Source organism: Pteropus medius, unplaced genomic scaffold (assembly GCF_902729225.1).
Source record: "Pteropus medius unplaced genomic scaffold, Ma_sr-lr_union100, whole genome shotgun sequence".
Classification (NCBI taxonomy): Eukaryota; Metazoa; Chordata; class Mammalia; order Chiroptera; family Pteropodidae; genus Pteropus; species Pteropus medius.
The window spans coordinates 23,827,671-23,845,045 of record NW_024354502.1 but is presented as its reverse complement, the minus strand read 5'-3'; the positions used below and the strand labels follow the sequence as shown (position 1 = coordinate 23,845,045).

The window sequence follows — 17,375 nt, the reverse complement described above, 5'->3', positions numbered from 1 at the left end:
ATATATGGTCACATAATTTTTATGAAAATGCAGTTATTTAATGAAGAAAAAATAGTCTTTAAGACAAATAGTAATGAAACAAAAAGGTATCCTTAGGGGGAGAAAAATCTTAACCCTTACCTCACACCATACCCAAAAAATAACTCAAAATAAATGTAAAATCTAAAACTACAATAATTCTAGAAGAAAATATAGGAGAAAAATGTTTGACCTCAAGTTAGGCAAAGATTTCTTAGATTACAAAACACATTAACCATAAATAAAATATATAAATAAATTGGACTTCATCAAATTAAAGTCTCTTTGGAAGACATCTTTAAGAAAATGAAAGGGAAGCCACGGATGAGAAAATATTCATAATACATATACCTGATAAAGGACTTGTAACTCAATAAAAATGGGCAAAATATTTTAATAAACTACATTCATAAAGAAGATACATGAATGCCCAATAATTACCTGAAGGTGCTAAACAGTAGTCGTCATGGAAATGTAAATTAAAACCAAGATGAGACATTCACTACACACTCACAAAATGGCCAAAAAAAAAAAAAAAATACAATGGTATGGATGAGTTCCAAAACCCTTAAGCTGACTGAAAGAAACCAAACAATATTACATACTGTATATTTCCATTCATGTGAAATTCTAGGAAAGGCAAATCTAATCTACAGTGATAGGAAGCAAATCAGTATTTGCCTGAGGCTGAGAAGGAATGGACAAAAATGGGGTACAAGGGAACATTTTTAAGAATGATGGAAATGTTCTACATTTCGATTACTATAGTTTCATGTGTACGTTGGTCAAAACTTGACCAATGTACACTTAAAATGAGCATATTTTATAGTATGGAAATTATGTATAAAAAGAATCATTTTGTTGCATAAGCAATATTGGCACTTACTGTTATCTAGTTCTTTTCCATGGTTATGAATTCCTTTAGTTAACTTGAGAATTAGGAGATTAGTATGGATTGTCTTGGTCTAAGACAATCACAATTGGAATTGACCTTGAACTCAGTCCTCTGAGTTCTTATAGAGCTTGCTCTTGTTATACATGTCCTAGTACCCGTAGTTGGGCCTCCTCAAGAGTACAAGCTTGGCACAACTCTCACTGTGCTTTACTTAAAACTTTCCCCTCAGCTCATTTTATAAATGTAGCTCATGTTAAGTGAATGTATTACTGGAAAACAAGTGAGATGGAAAGCCCTGGGTTTGCTGTCAATAGAGGCATTCAAGAGAAGGCTGAACAGCCATATATTAGGAATGTTGTGAAGTGACTCAAACATTAAATGATGGTTTGACTAGAGAAGTTTCTTTTCAGCTCTTATTTCTGTGTAAAGAAAGCTTCCAAGGGTATGAGGCATTTCTCCACAGAGAGAAGTAACTCTAGAAGTTAGGGACAGTAGCCATTCTGACAAGCCACTGACCACAGTCAGAGTGGGGTTCACCAGCAAAGTGAGATTAAATGTCTGCTACAAAACATGTGATGTTGACTTAGAAGCAAGAGAAGGATGTAATTTTTTTTTTGGAAATATACAAGTCAAACATTCTATTATGAAATCTAATAGAAGGAATTTCAAAAAGCAAAGGTTCATGTGAGAAGTTTCCTAAAAAGAAAAGATAGGTGGTGGTGTGGGCATGGGGTCACCTGACAATGGCAGATTCATAGAACTGTCCCTTCACTCCACTCTGTGAAGCCAAGACTTGTCACTCCTTTGGCCCTCATCTTTAAGATGATGGGGTAAATTCAGTGCAAGGTCAAAATGTCTGTAGATCCTCTCACCAGACTCTTGCTTTTTGTCACCATCATCACCTTTAAGACTAAGTTTACTCATCTGTAAAATGAAGATAATGATAATTATTGAATCATCGTGAGGATTTGATAAGACAATGAATGTCAAATGTTTAGTTAAGGCCATGGCATATAGAACGTACTTAGTAAATCCTGCTATGATTATGATTATGATTGTTCTATCTTTTCCATCATTAAATGACATGTCATTGTACATAACCAATACCCTAGAGACAGTAAGTGTGGTATTTCCTAGTCTCTGTACCATGACCAGTGTTAAATAGCCATTCTCTAACACATATAGACAATCTTTACTGCATTAAAATCATAAACTTGAGGAGAATAAGGCTTTATTTTTTAAGCTTCATCTATGGAGTCCCAAGCAGTTTTGGATGCAATCCTTTATTTTTCAGTCAACCTCATTTCTACAGAAATGTACTCAAATAGATTAAAGGTTCCATGAAATTCCATGAGGGTAGATACCTGTAAAGTATGCTCATCATTGTTTGCCCAAGGCCTAGCTAGATACTTGGCACTTACTAGGAGCTCTGTAGATATTAGATAAATGAATATGATCTCCTTTCCAAAAGCCTTATATACAAGTCATGTCTGACAGAATCCCTAGTGGCTGCCTTGCTATGCATCAATTAGTGCAAGGTTAATGCGTTGTAAACGTAGTTGTGATCATCCTGAGCAGCCATTTAACCTATTTAAAGCAATTGGAAGATTATTTCTCAGTTATATGAAATTAAACAAGAAATAATTCATGCTTCATGTCCTTAATAATGAGGTCTTCTTACCAGTTCAATTAGTTAGTAAAGGACAGCATACTTTCCTTTCCACCTTTTGTCAAGAATTCTAAAGGCTTTAAGAAAAATGATTTGGGAGGTGAAACAGCAGGGCTCCTAGTGTTATTTATAAACTCTGCACTGGAAACTATTTCAGGATCTGTAGCAGCGAATCTCAAGCACCATTTACTCTACCCCATAATTCTGTAGTTTGAGTATAAATGATGGAACAGCTAATGACATGTTACCCCACAAAGTAGCATTAGCTTCCTTTATTATCAGCAGCTTTAAAAAAAAGAACACACAGAAATGTGTAAATTGCAGTTTATCTCACCACAAAAGCATTTAATCAAATGTACTGTAATTATATTTTGGGTGGCTACTGAGAATAATCACTGTTTCTTCATTACAAGGATTATCCTTAAAATTACATTAATGAGGGTCAACCATAATAGCATTGGGAATTTAGCTACATTTAAATGTTAAGTTTGCATCTCAGCTTTGTTGATTCCCTATAAATGCATTGCCATAGGCCAGGATCTTTTCATGAGCATTGGCATTTAATGGATATTCCTTGAACTGATATTTTAGTGTACATGAAATGTGTTTGCATTAAAAGCATATTCATTTCCCAGGCTCTTTCTTATACAATTGTTTCCTTTATTTGGGAATTCAAAAGTTTTTCATGTTTAGCTCAATTTTACCTTGCTGCATAATGATTTTTAGAAGGTCATATTTTAGAAGGTTTGTGTAAAAAAAAAAAAAAAATTGAATCCCTGTAGCAGATAGTCATTTAAACAGGCTGGATTTAGCTACCAGGGTGGAGCCTGCCAGATGACTAAGAAAGAAAAGGACTATTCACATAAATAAAATGAAAGCATATTAGAATAACTGAGCCAACATTCACCAAATTTTTCACCATTGTCAATCTAACTTTGCTCCATCTTTAAGGAGTATGGTTTGAGGCAAGAATTGCCATGTTTCTGTTCTCCTTGTAATTCTTTCCTCGGAAGTTGAGCTAAAGGAAACTTCAGTAATATTTTGCAGCATTAGCCAAGTAGTTTGTCATCTTTTTGTAACCAAATGCCTTACACAAAAGCACGGACACACTCAAACAAATGGAGAATAGACAGGAATACAGAGGCTCGCACTCCCAGGTCAGTTTTCTTCATTGTCTTGAGCTCCCTCTAAACTGATTCATAGGACACCATACCACTGATTTCTGGACATGATACATGTTACTCATTAGTACTTAAATTTTATTATATTTTTCATACAACATCTTTTCAAATAGCATGCTTTTGTGTAAGGCAGAATTTCCTTAAATATATTTCTTATTTTTGTGACTGTAATACTATGGTATCCAGAAATGAAAAAAAAAAAAAAAGCCCATCTTGCTGCAGACTCTTGGACCATCCGGATCATAATTCTACTTCTGACAATGGCCTCCAGAGGCATTTTCTAGAAGGCTGAGCTGCCCACTTTGACATGACCAAAAATTATTGGTACACCCTCTCAAAATAATCTCATTTCTCTTTGTAATCCAGTGTGGTTTAATAAGCTGTAAATCTATAATAGATCCCTTCAAAGGGATAATTTTTACCTGTCCTACTTATTGAGGAGATAATGGAGATCCACAGTGTAATTAAAAGAGCCTTTGCAGGTTTTCAAGACTATCCAAATGATACCAGTCCTCAGATGGACCTCCTTACAGAGAAATACCTGTTCTTCCTGTTCTTTGTCTCAGAGACAGTTAGTTCCCTATCCACCCCAAAACATACCCTTTAATACCACATAGACTCAACCTTTTTGACTGTCAGTGTAGTTTAATCAAAATTTCTTTGAATAGATAAAATACCTCCCTTCTCCTTATTTGCAACATTCTTTTACTTTTTTAAGGGTTGTCAAAACAAGCCAAGGCTTCCTCTTACAAAAGCCACGATCTCTTTTCCCCTATGAACTATGTGCTTAAGTGCTTAATAATCAACCTTGGATTTTATAAGTGCATTAACCTGGCCATGTGGAAGTGAGAATCACTGGTAAGAGGTTCATAAAGTCTCCCTTGTGATCTCTTTCATGAATTAACATATTTCTATCAACCAGTTGGCCTTCAATACCATAATCATTTAACAGTGAGTGATAAAATTGTGACTCCAGTTCTACCATGTCACCCAGGCATTCCTGCAATACTTCTGCCAATCACCCTTGCAGAATTATCACTATTCATTGTGGGAAATAGGTCAATAACAGCATGTCCATGTGATACATCCAACTTGTCCAGTCCTTTTTCTTTGCTGGCCAGAAGAATGGGGGGTCACACACAGCTACAAAGGTTCATCCTGCCTTCTTACTGCACAACAGCTTTGTAACCTCTTTGTATCTGGAGCCAGAAATCAATTTGAACATAATTATAGAAAAACCATTATGATTTTAAAGTTTTCCATACTGGAAACAATCTTTAGAGTCTTTTCAGGTCAAAAGCCCATATGCATTGAATGTTTTCACAGTGTGCTCTGTCAGAAACAATTTTTACTGATATTTTCATAGTGAGTATCATCTCTCAGGTGTGGAGAGAACTGCAGAAAGACATTTATTTACAAGGAGTGACACTGGCTCAGATAAGTGGGAACTCTATTAACACCGGGCCATGAGAGAAGAGCAGGCTATAGGTTCTGTATGGACAAAGGGAGAATAATAAATTGGGGCCGATATATAAACATGAGTAAAATCCAAAATTATCCCTCAGAAAAAGTGTCAATATCTATTTGTGAAAGGAGAAAGTGGTATGAGTGTTTCTTTATAGCTCTATGTGAAGCTATGAATACATATGCACACACATGAAATTATAAACGCAAAGATAAGGTTCCTACCACATATGAATATGATTATTCTTTTAATTTTGTAGCTTAATGGTATTAAATTATAAACTTTTCTAAAACTTAAAATCATGACTCTCATGTGGAAGTGTGAGTCAAGTCAGGAGAGAAAGAAGGATATTAGAGGATGGGTAGGTGTTAAGGACAAGCCCAATATTATGTACACACAGACACAAACAGATGTATGTATGTATTTATATATTTATATGTAGATAGATACACACAGTTATATTTACATATGTGTATCTATGTATGTGTATATAATTTATATTTATCCTTTCCCCAATCCTTGTACTTGGAGAATATCCATTGCTATACAGGGAGAAGAAGACAGAAGGCCAGCCAGTATGTTGGTGACTAGTTTGCTCAGTGCTCTTGCTTATTCAGGTAATTCTGGATAAAATCAGAGGTTGGCTTTGTGCGTCACTTAACTTTTGAGAAGAAACATCACCGTGATTATTCTTTAATGTTTATAGGTGATTGGTATTCAAATATAATTTTCTAAAAGGTAAATGATTTTCTTGCAAATATAAAATGAATACATGCCACATAACTTAATCAATTAATTAAATAATGACAGAATCAGTAAGATACCAATTTACAGAGCATTTGAGAAACTAAGTTTACGTAATTTAATAAAGAAATATTAGGATAAGATTGTTAGGTTAGATAAAAACTGGTTAATGTCTTAGAGGCAAACAAACTAATCTTTGGGATAATCTGTTCTATGAGACAGAAATCATTTTTATCTCTACTAGACAAAAATCTATGAGTTAACATGTTACATCACTAGGTCTGGGACCTTTAATCAATAGTAAGCAGTGAGTCAATCTAAGCTCATTCTCCTAGATAATCTTTGAGTGGACTTTGCACGTGAATGATATTGAAAGGATGTGCTGCCCACCTTTCTTCAAATTGTGGATAATTTCCATAATGGTGGTGAAAGGTATAGGAACAAATTGCATAGTACATAATAGAGTGATTGGATCTGTTTACATATGAAATAACTCATGTTTTTGGTAATGAGGCAGGAGCAGAGAGTAGAAACTCAGAAAGGAATATTTACCAAAAGTTGCTCTAGAGAGGGAGGATAAGCCAATATTCATCTTTTGTAGCATTAGATATTTAGTAATTCTTTCATTTATCCATTCACGGATTCAACAAATAGTTATTGAGCATCTACTATGTGCCAGGCATTAGGGATTGGGGTGACAAAGTCCCTTCTCTTATGGTACTTACATTCTAATGGGAGAGACAGGCAGCAAATAATAAAACCATTACAAGAATAATATAGTTTTAGGTAGTAGAAAAAGGGGCGGCGGGAAGCAAGGTAACTGAGATAACAGGTAATAGGAGAGGAGTAGGTTTTAGATAGAATGGCCAGGAACCCCCAGGAGGATTGCAGGCCCTGCAGTGTTGTGCAGCCAGGGCAGGGATGGGGTTTTGTTGTTCCTTTTAATAGATAGTCCCAGGCTGCCGAGTTCACTGTATAAACAAATCCAAGTCTTCACTGTTTCATGGCCCAAGATAAGATACCTCCAACTCGAATTTCCTTCTCCTTGTCATGAGGTAGAAATGGGTATGGGGCACCAGAGGAGCAAATGGAGTGAGTGATGAAAATAGTTTTTCATTGTGGAAGAAGTAGACAGATTTCCTGGGCTAGGGCAGTGAGAAAATATACAGAAAACTGGTTCGGAGCATGGTTTTAGATCAAAGACACCTGGGTTGGAATCCTGTCCTTACCACTTACTACCATATGACTTTAGACAAGTTACTTAAATCTATTATCCATTTGTTAATGACACATGATCACTTTTTAAAGGGGTTACTGGAAGAATTAAATGAAATAATATCTAAAAAGTTGTAGGCACATTGGAAGCACTCGACAAATAGTATTCTTCTTGTTATTCCACATTTGGAGAAACTGTAGTACCATCTTCATGTAGCGATTCATTAGTCTTACCACTGCCATACAGTTCTTCAGCTTTATAGAAAGAGAAGTCATTATCTCAGAGCTTGGGTACATGTGGTCTGGATGTCCTCCAGGTATGTTGGTATTGACCTAAACTATGTGGTCAAAATTACCCCAGCAACTACTCCAAGTTTTCCAAACAGGCAGAAGGTGCAGGGGCTTAGAGTCTGAAGTGAAAATAATACTGTTCATGGAGTTTTCATGAGAGATGCTTTTCCATTCCTGGCTTGTCCTTTCCTTTGTTTTACTGTTTTTTCTTTCCCTCTTATAAGTTGACTTCTCTTCTGGAGAGTTATGGATTATGAAACTATTAATTAAATGTTTCTCACTCTAATTTTTAACGAGATTTAATACAGTTGGGATAAAACTGCCCCCTTTTGAAAAGAGAGATTAAATGTCTACAAATTCCATGAATTGATTTTTTAATCGTTTTAGTAATTATTATTTTTTTGTTTGATAAAGTTGCTGAATGAAATAATAATTTTAATTAAATTTTAAATATATCTTTAGATTTTATAGATTCTAGGGAGACTAAGTTTTCTTGCAGGATGTAAATTAAGCCCATAATGTTCTTCTATAACTCCATAATTATTATGATCAGGGGAATGTCTGTAATACATTCTGTTGCAATTAAATTGCATACTCAGACTGTTTAAGATCTGTTTATAGAGGAAAAATGGATTTTCCACAGCTGCTTGCCTGTGAGTGCATTCTTCATGTAACATTGCAGCAGCCAATGTACGCGCTGCAATAACAGACTTCAGTGTAAACTTTCAAAGCTTTCAAATGTCTTCCAAAAACTTCACACAACACAAATTGCTTAATTTGTGTACATGAAAACCCACAGATTACATATGAATGAGAGTCAAACTACAATACCAGGGGGCTATGAGAATCCTTTGTGTATTTACCTACCCACCTCTCCAGAAATTAGCAGGTATTCACTCTTTTTCCCGTATACATCACAGACCACAGTCATCACTGGGATCTGTCTGTAAAGACTGAAATCTGCTAAGAACAGTATGCAGGTTGGATATTTCCCACAATATTCATTGGACCACTGTCACCCAGCCACATAGCTGGTAAATATTTTCTGAAACGAATGTTTACAAAAAAGATTTAGAGAGGAGAGGGAAGAAGTGGGTAGGGAAGCAGAGGAAAAATAATTCAAAACAGGGTCAAGATGGGGTCATATAGAACAGACCTCATGGTCCAGCTGTCCCATCTTAAAGAACAATCATCAGAACTTTGATTTGTTAAATTAGAATTTTAAGTCCTTCAAGTTGTATGTAATAGATCATGCTGCTGGGGATATATATGTTAGATCATCCTTGTGGATATATAATATCTATAATAGAGTTGAGTGCTTACAAATCTTCACTAGCATCTTGAAAGTCAGATAACATTAGCCCTATTTTAGAAGTGAGGAAACTAAGGCTAAATGGCCTTCCATAGTTCACCCAAAGTCACCCAGTTATTTAGCAGAAGAGTTCAAATTTGAACCCAGGCCTATCTGACTCTGACCCTTATGTTCTCTCAGCTGTATTTTCCTGCCTAGGTCCAACTTCTTTTTTGCAGACATGCTAAGGATATGTCTTCACACCCTTAAATTATAAACCTCCCTTAGATATAATTTCCTAACAGTGAATTGCCCTAATAAAGCTGTAGTTTATTTCCAGGAGGTGAATTTGGGCCTTCAGAGCAGGCTCTTCCTTGCCAGTGTTCTATTTCTAAAAAGTATTTGATGATTCCCTGTTCAGAGCTCATATACCTGTCAAAAGACACTGCAATTTATCCCTAGGGATAGTTAACATTCCCACCACTCTGTGTCAGATGCTCTCAGAAACTGAAATGCAGGCTCTCCCTCAGTGCTGGTCTTTTAGTTCAGTAGCTGTCACTGATGAAATGTCTCCTCGGAATTGCAGAGACAAAGCTGCAAAGCAGCCAGGAGGCCCACCCTTATATCTCCTGTGGTTATCAGCATTGTCACTGGTGATATCAGATTTTCTGGAGTTGTTTTATTTTTGTAAAAATGTTCATGGGAACTTAGACACTTAGACGATCTCTGAGGAAATGCCTTCCTTAAGTCACTAGTTCTAAAGGGAGGCAGCCAAATTCCCACCCATCTGGCAGTCAAGTTCTTTCAGTCCGAGACTGGGAATTTCAGAGGCCTGAAGAGGGCATGCACAAATATTTCTTGCCTCTATTTTTGTCAATATAGAATTTGCAGCCTTTTATGTCGGCCACCAGGTAGTGTCTTTAGGAACCTCGGAATAGGAGAAAAACAGCCCCAACCGAGCCACGCTCTGTCTCCTGGCATTAAACATCCTTTCCTGTTTCTTGACGTCCGCAATTCTGATTCATCTTCCATCTTTCATGAGTTCCATTTTTTGAACTTTCTAATTTTGTCCTTAACTTATATGTGAACTTGATATCCACCTGATATTCTCTGGGATCCAGAAAGCATATGCTCCCCACCAGCTTCAATTAATTCTAAAATGTCATGGTTTCTATTTAAATGCTTCCAGCTACTACCAAAGTAAACACATAAAGTTTCTCTCCTGGGTGTTCTCTGAGCTCATGGCATAGTCTTCTGGTTTTAAAATGGACTTCTGGCCTTTCCATTGGGAAGTTTGGTTATCTTCATCCATATGTTTTCCAGAGAATTTTAGAGGCTGGAATGTCATCAGCTGGTCCTAGTCTTTGTCAGCTGTACCCCACACTGCCTTCTGCTCACCTCCATGGTTATTCGCCTCTACAAATCCACCTCTATATTTTCTGGAGTATATCCCTAGGAAGCAGTTCTGGTCTCCCCACCTTCCTGCTCACTGGCCCCTAAGGGCACCCCATTTACGTTTAGTCTATTTTCAGCCTTACATTTAGGACCTTCCACAGTAGGCTGCCAACTTCATCTGTCAATAATTAACCCAAGTTACCCCCACATCATCCAAACCGGAATGCTCACACGTGCTGTTTATGGGGAATGTCTGTGCCTCATCTTTTTGTTGCTATCCTAAGTCTTGTGCTGGATATTCTTTTACCACTCCATATCATTCTTCACCTTCACCTACCCTGTACTGTGTCCCTGGAGGCTAATTGTTACGGACTTCATTAACAAGTCACCCTTGCTCTCTGACTTATGATTGGGTTTGGCCAAGGGGAAGCCAGTAGTATATGGGAGGGGCTGATTTCCTGGCTTGTACAGATACCATAGATCCTATAGTAACCCTCTCCTACAGCTATAACTGTAGCTATAGCTGCTTTCTCCTTTGCCCTTTTAGGCCTATGAGTGGGAATGGCTGTCCTTGTTGCTTGCTTAGGGGCACTTGAGCATCCTTTATTGGTTTTATTTAACCCAACTACTCTGTAAATAATCCTTTCATTAAATTCTCCAAGTTATTTTTTTGTAGTGCTCTATCTGTTTAGTACTAGTACTCTGACTGATACAGCATCCTCAAGGCCCAGTTTATTCATAAAATTTGCTGATTTTCTGATTTCATTCATTCGCTCAACAAATATCCATTCATCTTCTATGTTATAGGCACCAGTGACAGAGTGGGGAACAAAACACAGACCTTGCCTTTAGGGAGTTCACAATATAGTGGAGAAAACAGACATGAAACAATCAATTATAATGAAGGATGGTAAAGATTATGATAAGAGAAGAATGGAGAGCACACAGCAAGGAGACCTGGTCTAGGGGTCATTTAATGACAAGAGCTATCCACCATTTCTTTGGCCTTCCCTGGTAGCACTCAGTATATTTTGAGTGTGGTCTTATGTGGACACATTTTCTCTGCCTCTACTGCAGAATAAACTTTTGAGAGTAGAGACTGTGTCCTTTTTACCTTTATGTCTGCCTCAGTGCTTAGCCTACTGCCTAGAATATTGTAGGAGCTCAACTATTTATTTAATTGAATTGGATTGAACCTTCTGAACATTGTGGATCTTGGCTTTGGCCTGTCCACTGATGGCTTTATGTTATCAGACTAAGTGATGGTGAGATCTCGCCCTTTTTGGGCTAACAGAAAACATGTTTACTCTTTTAGTAAGAAAAAAAATCAACTCCTCAACATGAGTGAAGAGTTTGATAGGTATTGGCAGCTTAATATACTCTGTTTTGGATATTTGCTGACAGGCATTGGAGCCATTAATTGTCAAGGTTGATTATTGAGCTTTATTTTATATTTATTTTTTGCCCTATTGACATGTGTTGTATTTAATAGCACCATGGCTGAACTCAGTGTGAAATATGAATGAATAGAGGTAAATCCAAATTTTATTCCAGAGAAAGGAGTTTGGGGAAATAAGTAGGGGAAACCCTTAGCACAAAGTTTTTAAAACTTGGATTGTGTAGAGAAAATTTAGTCAGCATCCTGAGGAAGAGCTGAGGAATAATGAAGTATTTAATGCATAGGACAGAAAATAGAAGATTGGGAGAAAAGAGCTCAGGCAATGTGATAGACCAGAAGTTCATAGATACATCCCTCCCCCCCAAAAAATAATTGTTGGATAAAATAATAATTTTTTTCTATGATACATGGCTTAGCAGGAGACAAAGTAAGGGAATACCCTAGAGGTTAAAAATGAGAATCTACAAGGGCAAGAACATTTTTAAGTCTAGCATTTGTCTGAGGTTCTCGGCCAACTCCCTAAGCATGAGTTTTAATGAGCAGTGAGTACATGTGGGACAAGATACAAAACATGGGGGCCTAGTGTCCTTATATAAGATATTGATTAACTTTAAATTTACTAAGATAAATATGTGAACTATGGTTTCTAAGTACTATACTGATAGAATTGAAACAAAGTGTGTAACTTCCAAACTAGTTGAATGAGGGAAGAGAAAAACTGACAGAAGGGAAAAATATCAAATAATAAAAGGCAATAAAGAAAAGAAAAAACAAACCTTGAAAAGAAATTAAACAAATGAGAAGCAAAAATTAAGACAATATCAACGAATCAAACTTAACAATAATCACAATGTACATAAATGACATACTCTTCAGTTAAAAATCAAAGATTTTTAGACTAGATTTTTTACATTTATTTTTAAACTACTTGTTTATAAGAGAAACTTCTAAAAACATAAAGATAGAAGAAGACTGCAACCAAAATGATAGGTAAAAACATACTAGGTTATGTTTTAGGTTAATGCTTTTTGTCTTGAAGTCTAGTGTTTCAAGATAGGCACTCCTACTGCAAAAGGAAGTAGGAGTGCCTATCTTGAAACACTAGACTTCAAGACAAAAAGCATTACTACAAATGAAGAGGATGACTACATATTAATAAAGATGCTTAATTTAACAGGAAGATATAATTCTAAATTTGTGTGTCCCTAATAACATAACTTTGAAGTATGTAAAAAAAAAATGGTCGGAACTGTAAGAAAAATAAACACATCCAAAATCACAGAGGAGCATTTTCACACATCTCTCTCAAAATTGATAGATCAAATAGACAATAAATCAGTAAGGAGTTAAAAAAAAATTGAAAAACACAATTAACGAGCTTGATCTAATGGACATACGCAGTACACTAAAAACACATTATTTTCAACGCATGGAACATTACAAAAATGGGTCATACAATAGGCCAGAGAGAAAATCTCAACAAAATTCAAAGAATCTATATTATACAGTCCACATTCTGTAATAGTTAAATTAGAAATCAACAACGAAAAAACAACTAAGGAAACCCTATACTTGTGAAAATTAAAAAACACACTCTAACACATGAATAAAAGAAAAACAAGCAAACAAACTAGGAATTAGTAAATATTTAGAACTGAATGATTATGAAAATACTCATCAGAATCACTGGGATATAGATAGTAAAGCAGTATCGGGAGAAGATTGTAGCCTTACTTCTTATTCTAAAGACAAAGAAAGACTGCAGAGTAATGGGCTGAGTACTCATCTCAGGAAGTTAGAAAGAGAAAAGTGAATAAACCCAAAGGAAGGAGAAGAAGGGAAATAATAGAAATAAGAGTAGTGATCAATGAGAGAAAAACTACTACACAGTAGAAAGTATCAAAAAACCCAAAATTGTCTTCTTTTTTTTTTGTTTTAAAGACTAATCCAACTGACAAACTGCTGGCAAGATTGATGAACAAAAAAAGAGAGAAGACACCAATAGCCAAAATCAGGATGAAAAAAAGGGCATCCCTATAGATGCTACAGACATTTAAAAAAATGAAACATAAAAACAGGATATTATTTACCACCTTATGATAATTATTCTGAATATTTGGTCAAAACTCACAAATTCCTAGAAACATATAAATCCCAAAGTTAATTCAAGAAGAAATATAGAACTTGAATAGGTCAATAACCAGAAAAGATATGAATCATTAGTTAAAATTTTTACCATAAAGAAATATCAGACTTAGGGAGTTTTGTAAGTTCTACAAAATAACCGGGAAACGAATCATTCTATCTTATACAAACTATTCCAGAGTGTAGGAAAATAAAGAAATATTTGCCATTTTATGAATCAGAGATGCTAAAAATGGATAGTTCCAAACAGAAAATGCAAATTTAAAAAATGTATAATTTACAGTTAGCAACAAAAAATATAAGTCATGGAGAAGATAAAACCTTACAAAAGGTATGCAAAACTATATTACAGAACTTAAAGATATTATAGAAGACTTAAATAAACATAAACACATATCAACACACCATTTTCATGAATTAGAACACATTATCCTAATTAAAGATGTTAGTTTTTTTCCAAATTGATATGTAGATTAACACAATTCCCATCAAAAGTCAAAAATATTTTTGTAATGTTTTTAAATGATTCTAAACTGTATACAGAAGAGCAAATGGTCAAGAATAGTTAGACACTTCTTCTGAAGCAGAAAGAAGATAAGAAAATAAGGGAACTCATCCTGCCTGATAACAAGAATTAGAAAGCAGCAGTAATTAAAATACTGTGATATTGCCACAGAGGTAGAAAATAGACCAAGAGAACAGAATTAGAAATCCCCAAAATACATCCACACATATAAGGAAATTTAATATATGGTAAAATGGCTACTGCAGATCAGAGTACTAAGTCAGTAAATTTTGCTGGGACAAATGAAAAATAAAAATAAAGCCGAAAATCAATTCCAATTTTAATTGGATTGAGAACTTGAAAAGCAAAACTTTAAAAGTTTTAGTACATCAGAGAATATTTTTATGATATTAGGGTAGGGAAAGATTTCTTTAAAAAGATGTATAAGTGAAAATCGTAAAGGAAAAGATTCGTAAATTAGACTACATTAAAAATAAGAACATCTGTTTATCAAAACACATCATAAACAGAGTACAGAGAACTATAAATTGAGAAACGATGTATACAAACTTACTACCAACAAAAGACTAGTATATAAAATATATCAGGAACCACAAATCAATAAGAAAAGACAAAAAACAATTTAAAAATGGGCAAAAGGTATAAATAGGCATTTCACAAAGGAGAAAACATAAATGACAAAAAATACATATATGAAAATGTTCCCAATTTCAATAATTTTAAAAATTAAAAATCATAATATATGCTATTTCACACCAATCAGATTAACAAAAATTAGTTTGACAATACCAAGTGCTAGAGAGAATGTGAAGCAAGAGAAAGTCTCATATACTGACAACAGAAATACTAATTGAAAAGGAAAACATTTTGAAATTGCCTGATAAAATTAAACACAAACATACTCTGTCACCCAGAAATTCCAGTCCTACATTTAGACCCTAGAGAATGCTGATAGAAGCATATAATAACAGAAAACTAGAAACAATATAAATGCTCACTGTCAGGAAAATGGGTAAATAAATACAATGAGTTAATATACAGCAGCAAAAAATGAAAATACTACAGCTATACACCATGACAGATAATTTTTACATATGATTGAGCAGAAAAAGAAAGTTACGGAAATATATTTATAGTATATGATTCAAAACATAATATTAAACAATTATGTATGTATGTATGTATGTATGTATGTATGTATGTATGTATGTATGTATGTTTAAGACAGCACAGAAGCACAACAGGACAGTGACCCATGGAGGAAGAAAAACATCTACAGGCAGTGGGAAGAGGGCTGGGAGGGCATAAGCTCATCAAATAGACTTCAAAGATACTGATAATATCTTTCTTGCATTGAATTATAGACATATGTGTATTTTTTATATTGTCACCCTTTAAAATATACATTTACATTCTCTACACTCTTATGTATGTATGGTATATTTCATAATAAAACAGTAATCAATCAATCAAACAAACAAGGCCAGAGACTAAGAAACTAGAATTGGGATCCATAAAATGGGCCCAGTAGGTTCTGAAGGATGAATATGAGACAGCAAAGATTTCCTGAGGTTCTGATTCATGGCTGAAACTAGAGAAAAGCTTCATTAGAGTAAGAAAGCTTTTATGTGGGGCAGAGACTCCTGCTGGTGCCCTTGGAGGTTGCCAGGAAATTTCATGGGAAGTAAATGAATGATTTGAGAAGGAGAGTGAATAAAGGAGTATTGACCTTCTTTTGTGTCTAGGAAGGTAGACAATTTGCACTCTTACAGATAAAAAATTTTACTGTCTTTTTATAAATATGAAGGCATTGGTGTAGGTTACTTAAAAAAATAAAGGTTTATTTTCCCTCATTTAGCAGGAAGTTCAGAAGTAAACAATACAGAGTTTGTTCAATGGGTTAGCAATATTTTCTAAATGCACGCTCTTTCTGTCTTTCCACTCTGCCATTTTAGTGTGGGGTTTTTTTAGTCCCATATTGCTTCAAACTTCTCATCTATCTTTAATGTATCATTAAGATGTTCTCCTGATTCTTTTGTCAGTAAAGATTTTCCTAAAATTCTCCCATAGCCTGCCCCTCATATCCTAGTAGTCAGAATGGTATCGCATGGCCATTTCTTGCTGCAATAGAGGCTGGGACAGTAATTATTTTGCCACTGTGTCCTATATAGTAGGAGCAGGCAAGAATGAAGCAGAAATCAGTGGCAGGGGTTTCTGGGTAGCTATTCAGCAATGTCTGTCAAAATACTTCACTAAGAATTCTTTCTCTTTTCTCCCCAGGAGCCAGTCTACTTGATGACTTATATAAATATTTCTCCTTCCATCACTCCAATGGAGACACCATGACTGTCATGGATCCAAAGCAAATGAATATTGCTGCCGCTCTTTGGGCTGTTGTCTCTTACGTCGTTGCAGACATGGAAGAAATGTTGCCCAGATCCTAGCAAGAACAAGAAATAAGGCCTTTTTGCCCTTTCTGACCAGGAATCCTGGGTCTTCAGCTTCAGAAAACCCTTCTTCACCTAACAATTTCATCTGATTCATTTTCAAAGCACACTCTTTTTTCATATTATCATCTGTCTTGATACTTTCCAAAGTCTCTGTTTCTAGAATAATGAATGATTTCCACTCCCACATAGAATCAACATATGGTAAGGATCACAGTGGGAGCATTTCTTTATACCACCTGTAAAAATATATTGTTTCTGTTTTAATAAGTAAATACTGGGTAACTCTTTGGAAGACCTCTGATTTTTGTATATGAATTTATTAACATTAAATCTAATATAATGACTCATTTTTTTTGTTTTGTTTTATGTTATTTATTGAAGGAGTAGAGGAATACACAATTGTTGTATGGTCTTAGTTTAATGTATGGAGGCATTTAGTTTCTAATTTGTTTTTTTATTAGGATTTAAAAAATAAGATATGGATTTTTTTAATTAACAGAAAAAGATGTCACCATTAGGGAAAAAAATCAAGTATATATAAACCTATTGTCTTATTAAAAATGAGTACTAGAGTCTATCATCAGATAAAAGAAAATACTGTTTTACATTTATGTTTTATGCATTTCACACAATATTTTTATGCCTTTCACACAATATTTTCAATTTTATGACGGGCTTATTCATATTTTGC

General features: G+C 35.0%; 1 protein-coding gene across 2 annotated transcripts in view; it reads left to right on the top strand.

Moving 5' to 3' along the window:
- CPQ (carboxypeptidase Q) overlaps positions 1 to 17,031 on the top strand; it is a 432,637-nt gene extending 415,606 nt beyond the window's left edge. Inside the window, exon 7 of one of the 2 annotated variants that reach the window (XM_039853812.1) lies at positions 16,515 to 17,031. In XM_039853812.1, coding sequence (XP_039709746.1) covers positions 16,515 to 16,580 — 66 coding nt within the window. In that variant the 3' untranslated portion in view covers positions 16,581 to 17,031. The remainder of the gene's footprint in view (positions 1 to 16,514) is intronic. The other variant, XM_039853809.1, reaches the window with a different exon arrangement.
- Positions 17,032 to 17,375: the final 344 nt, after the last annotated feature.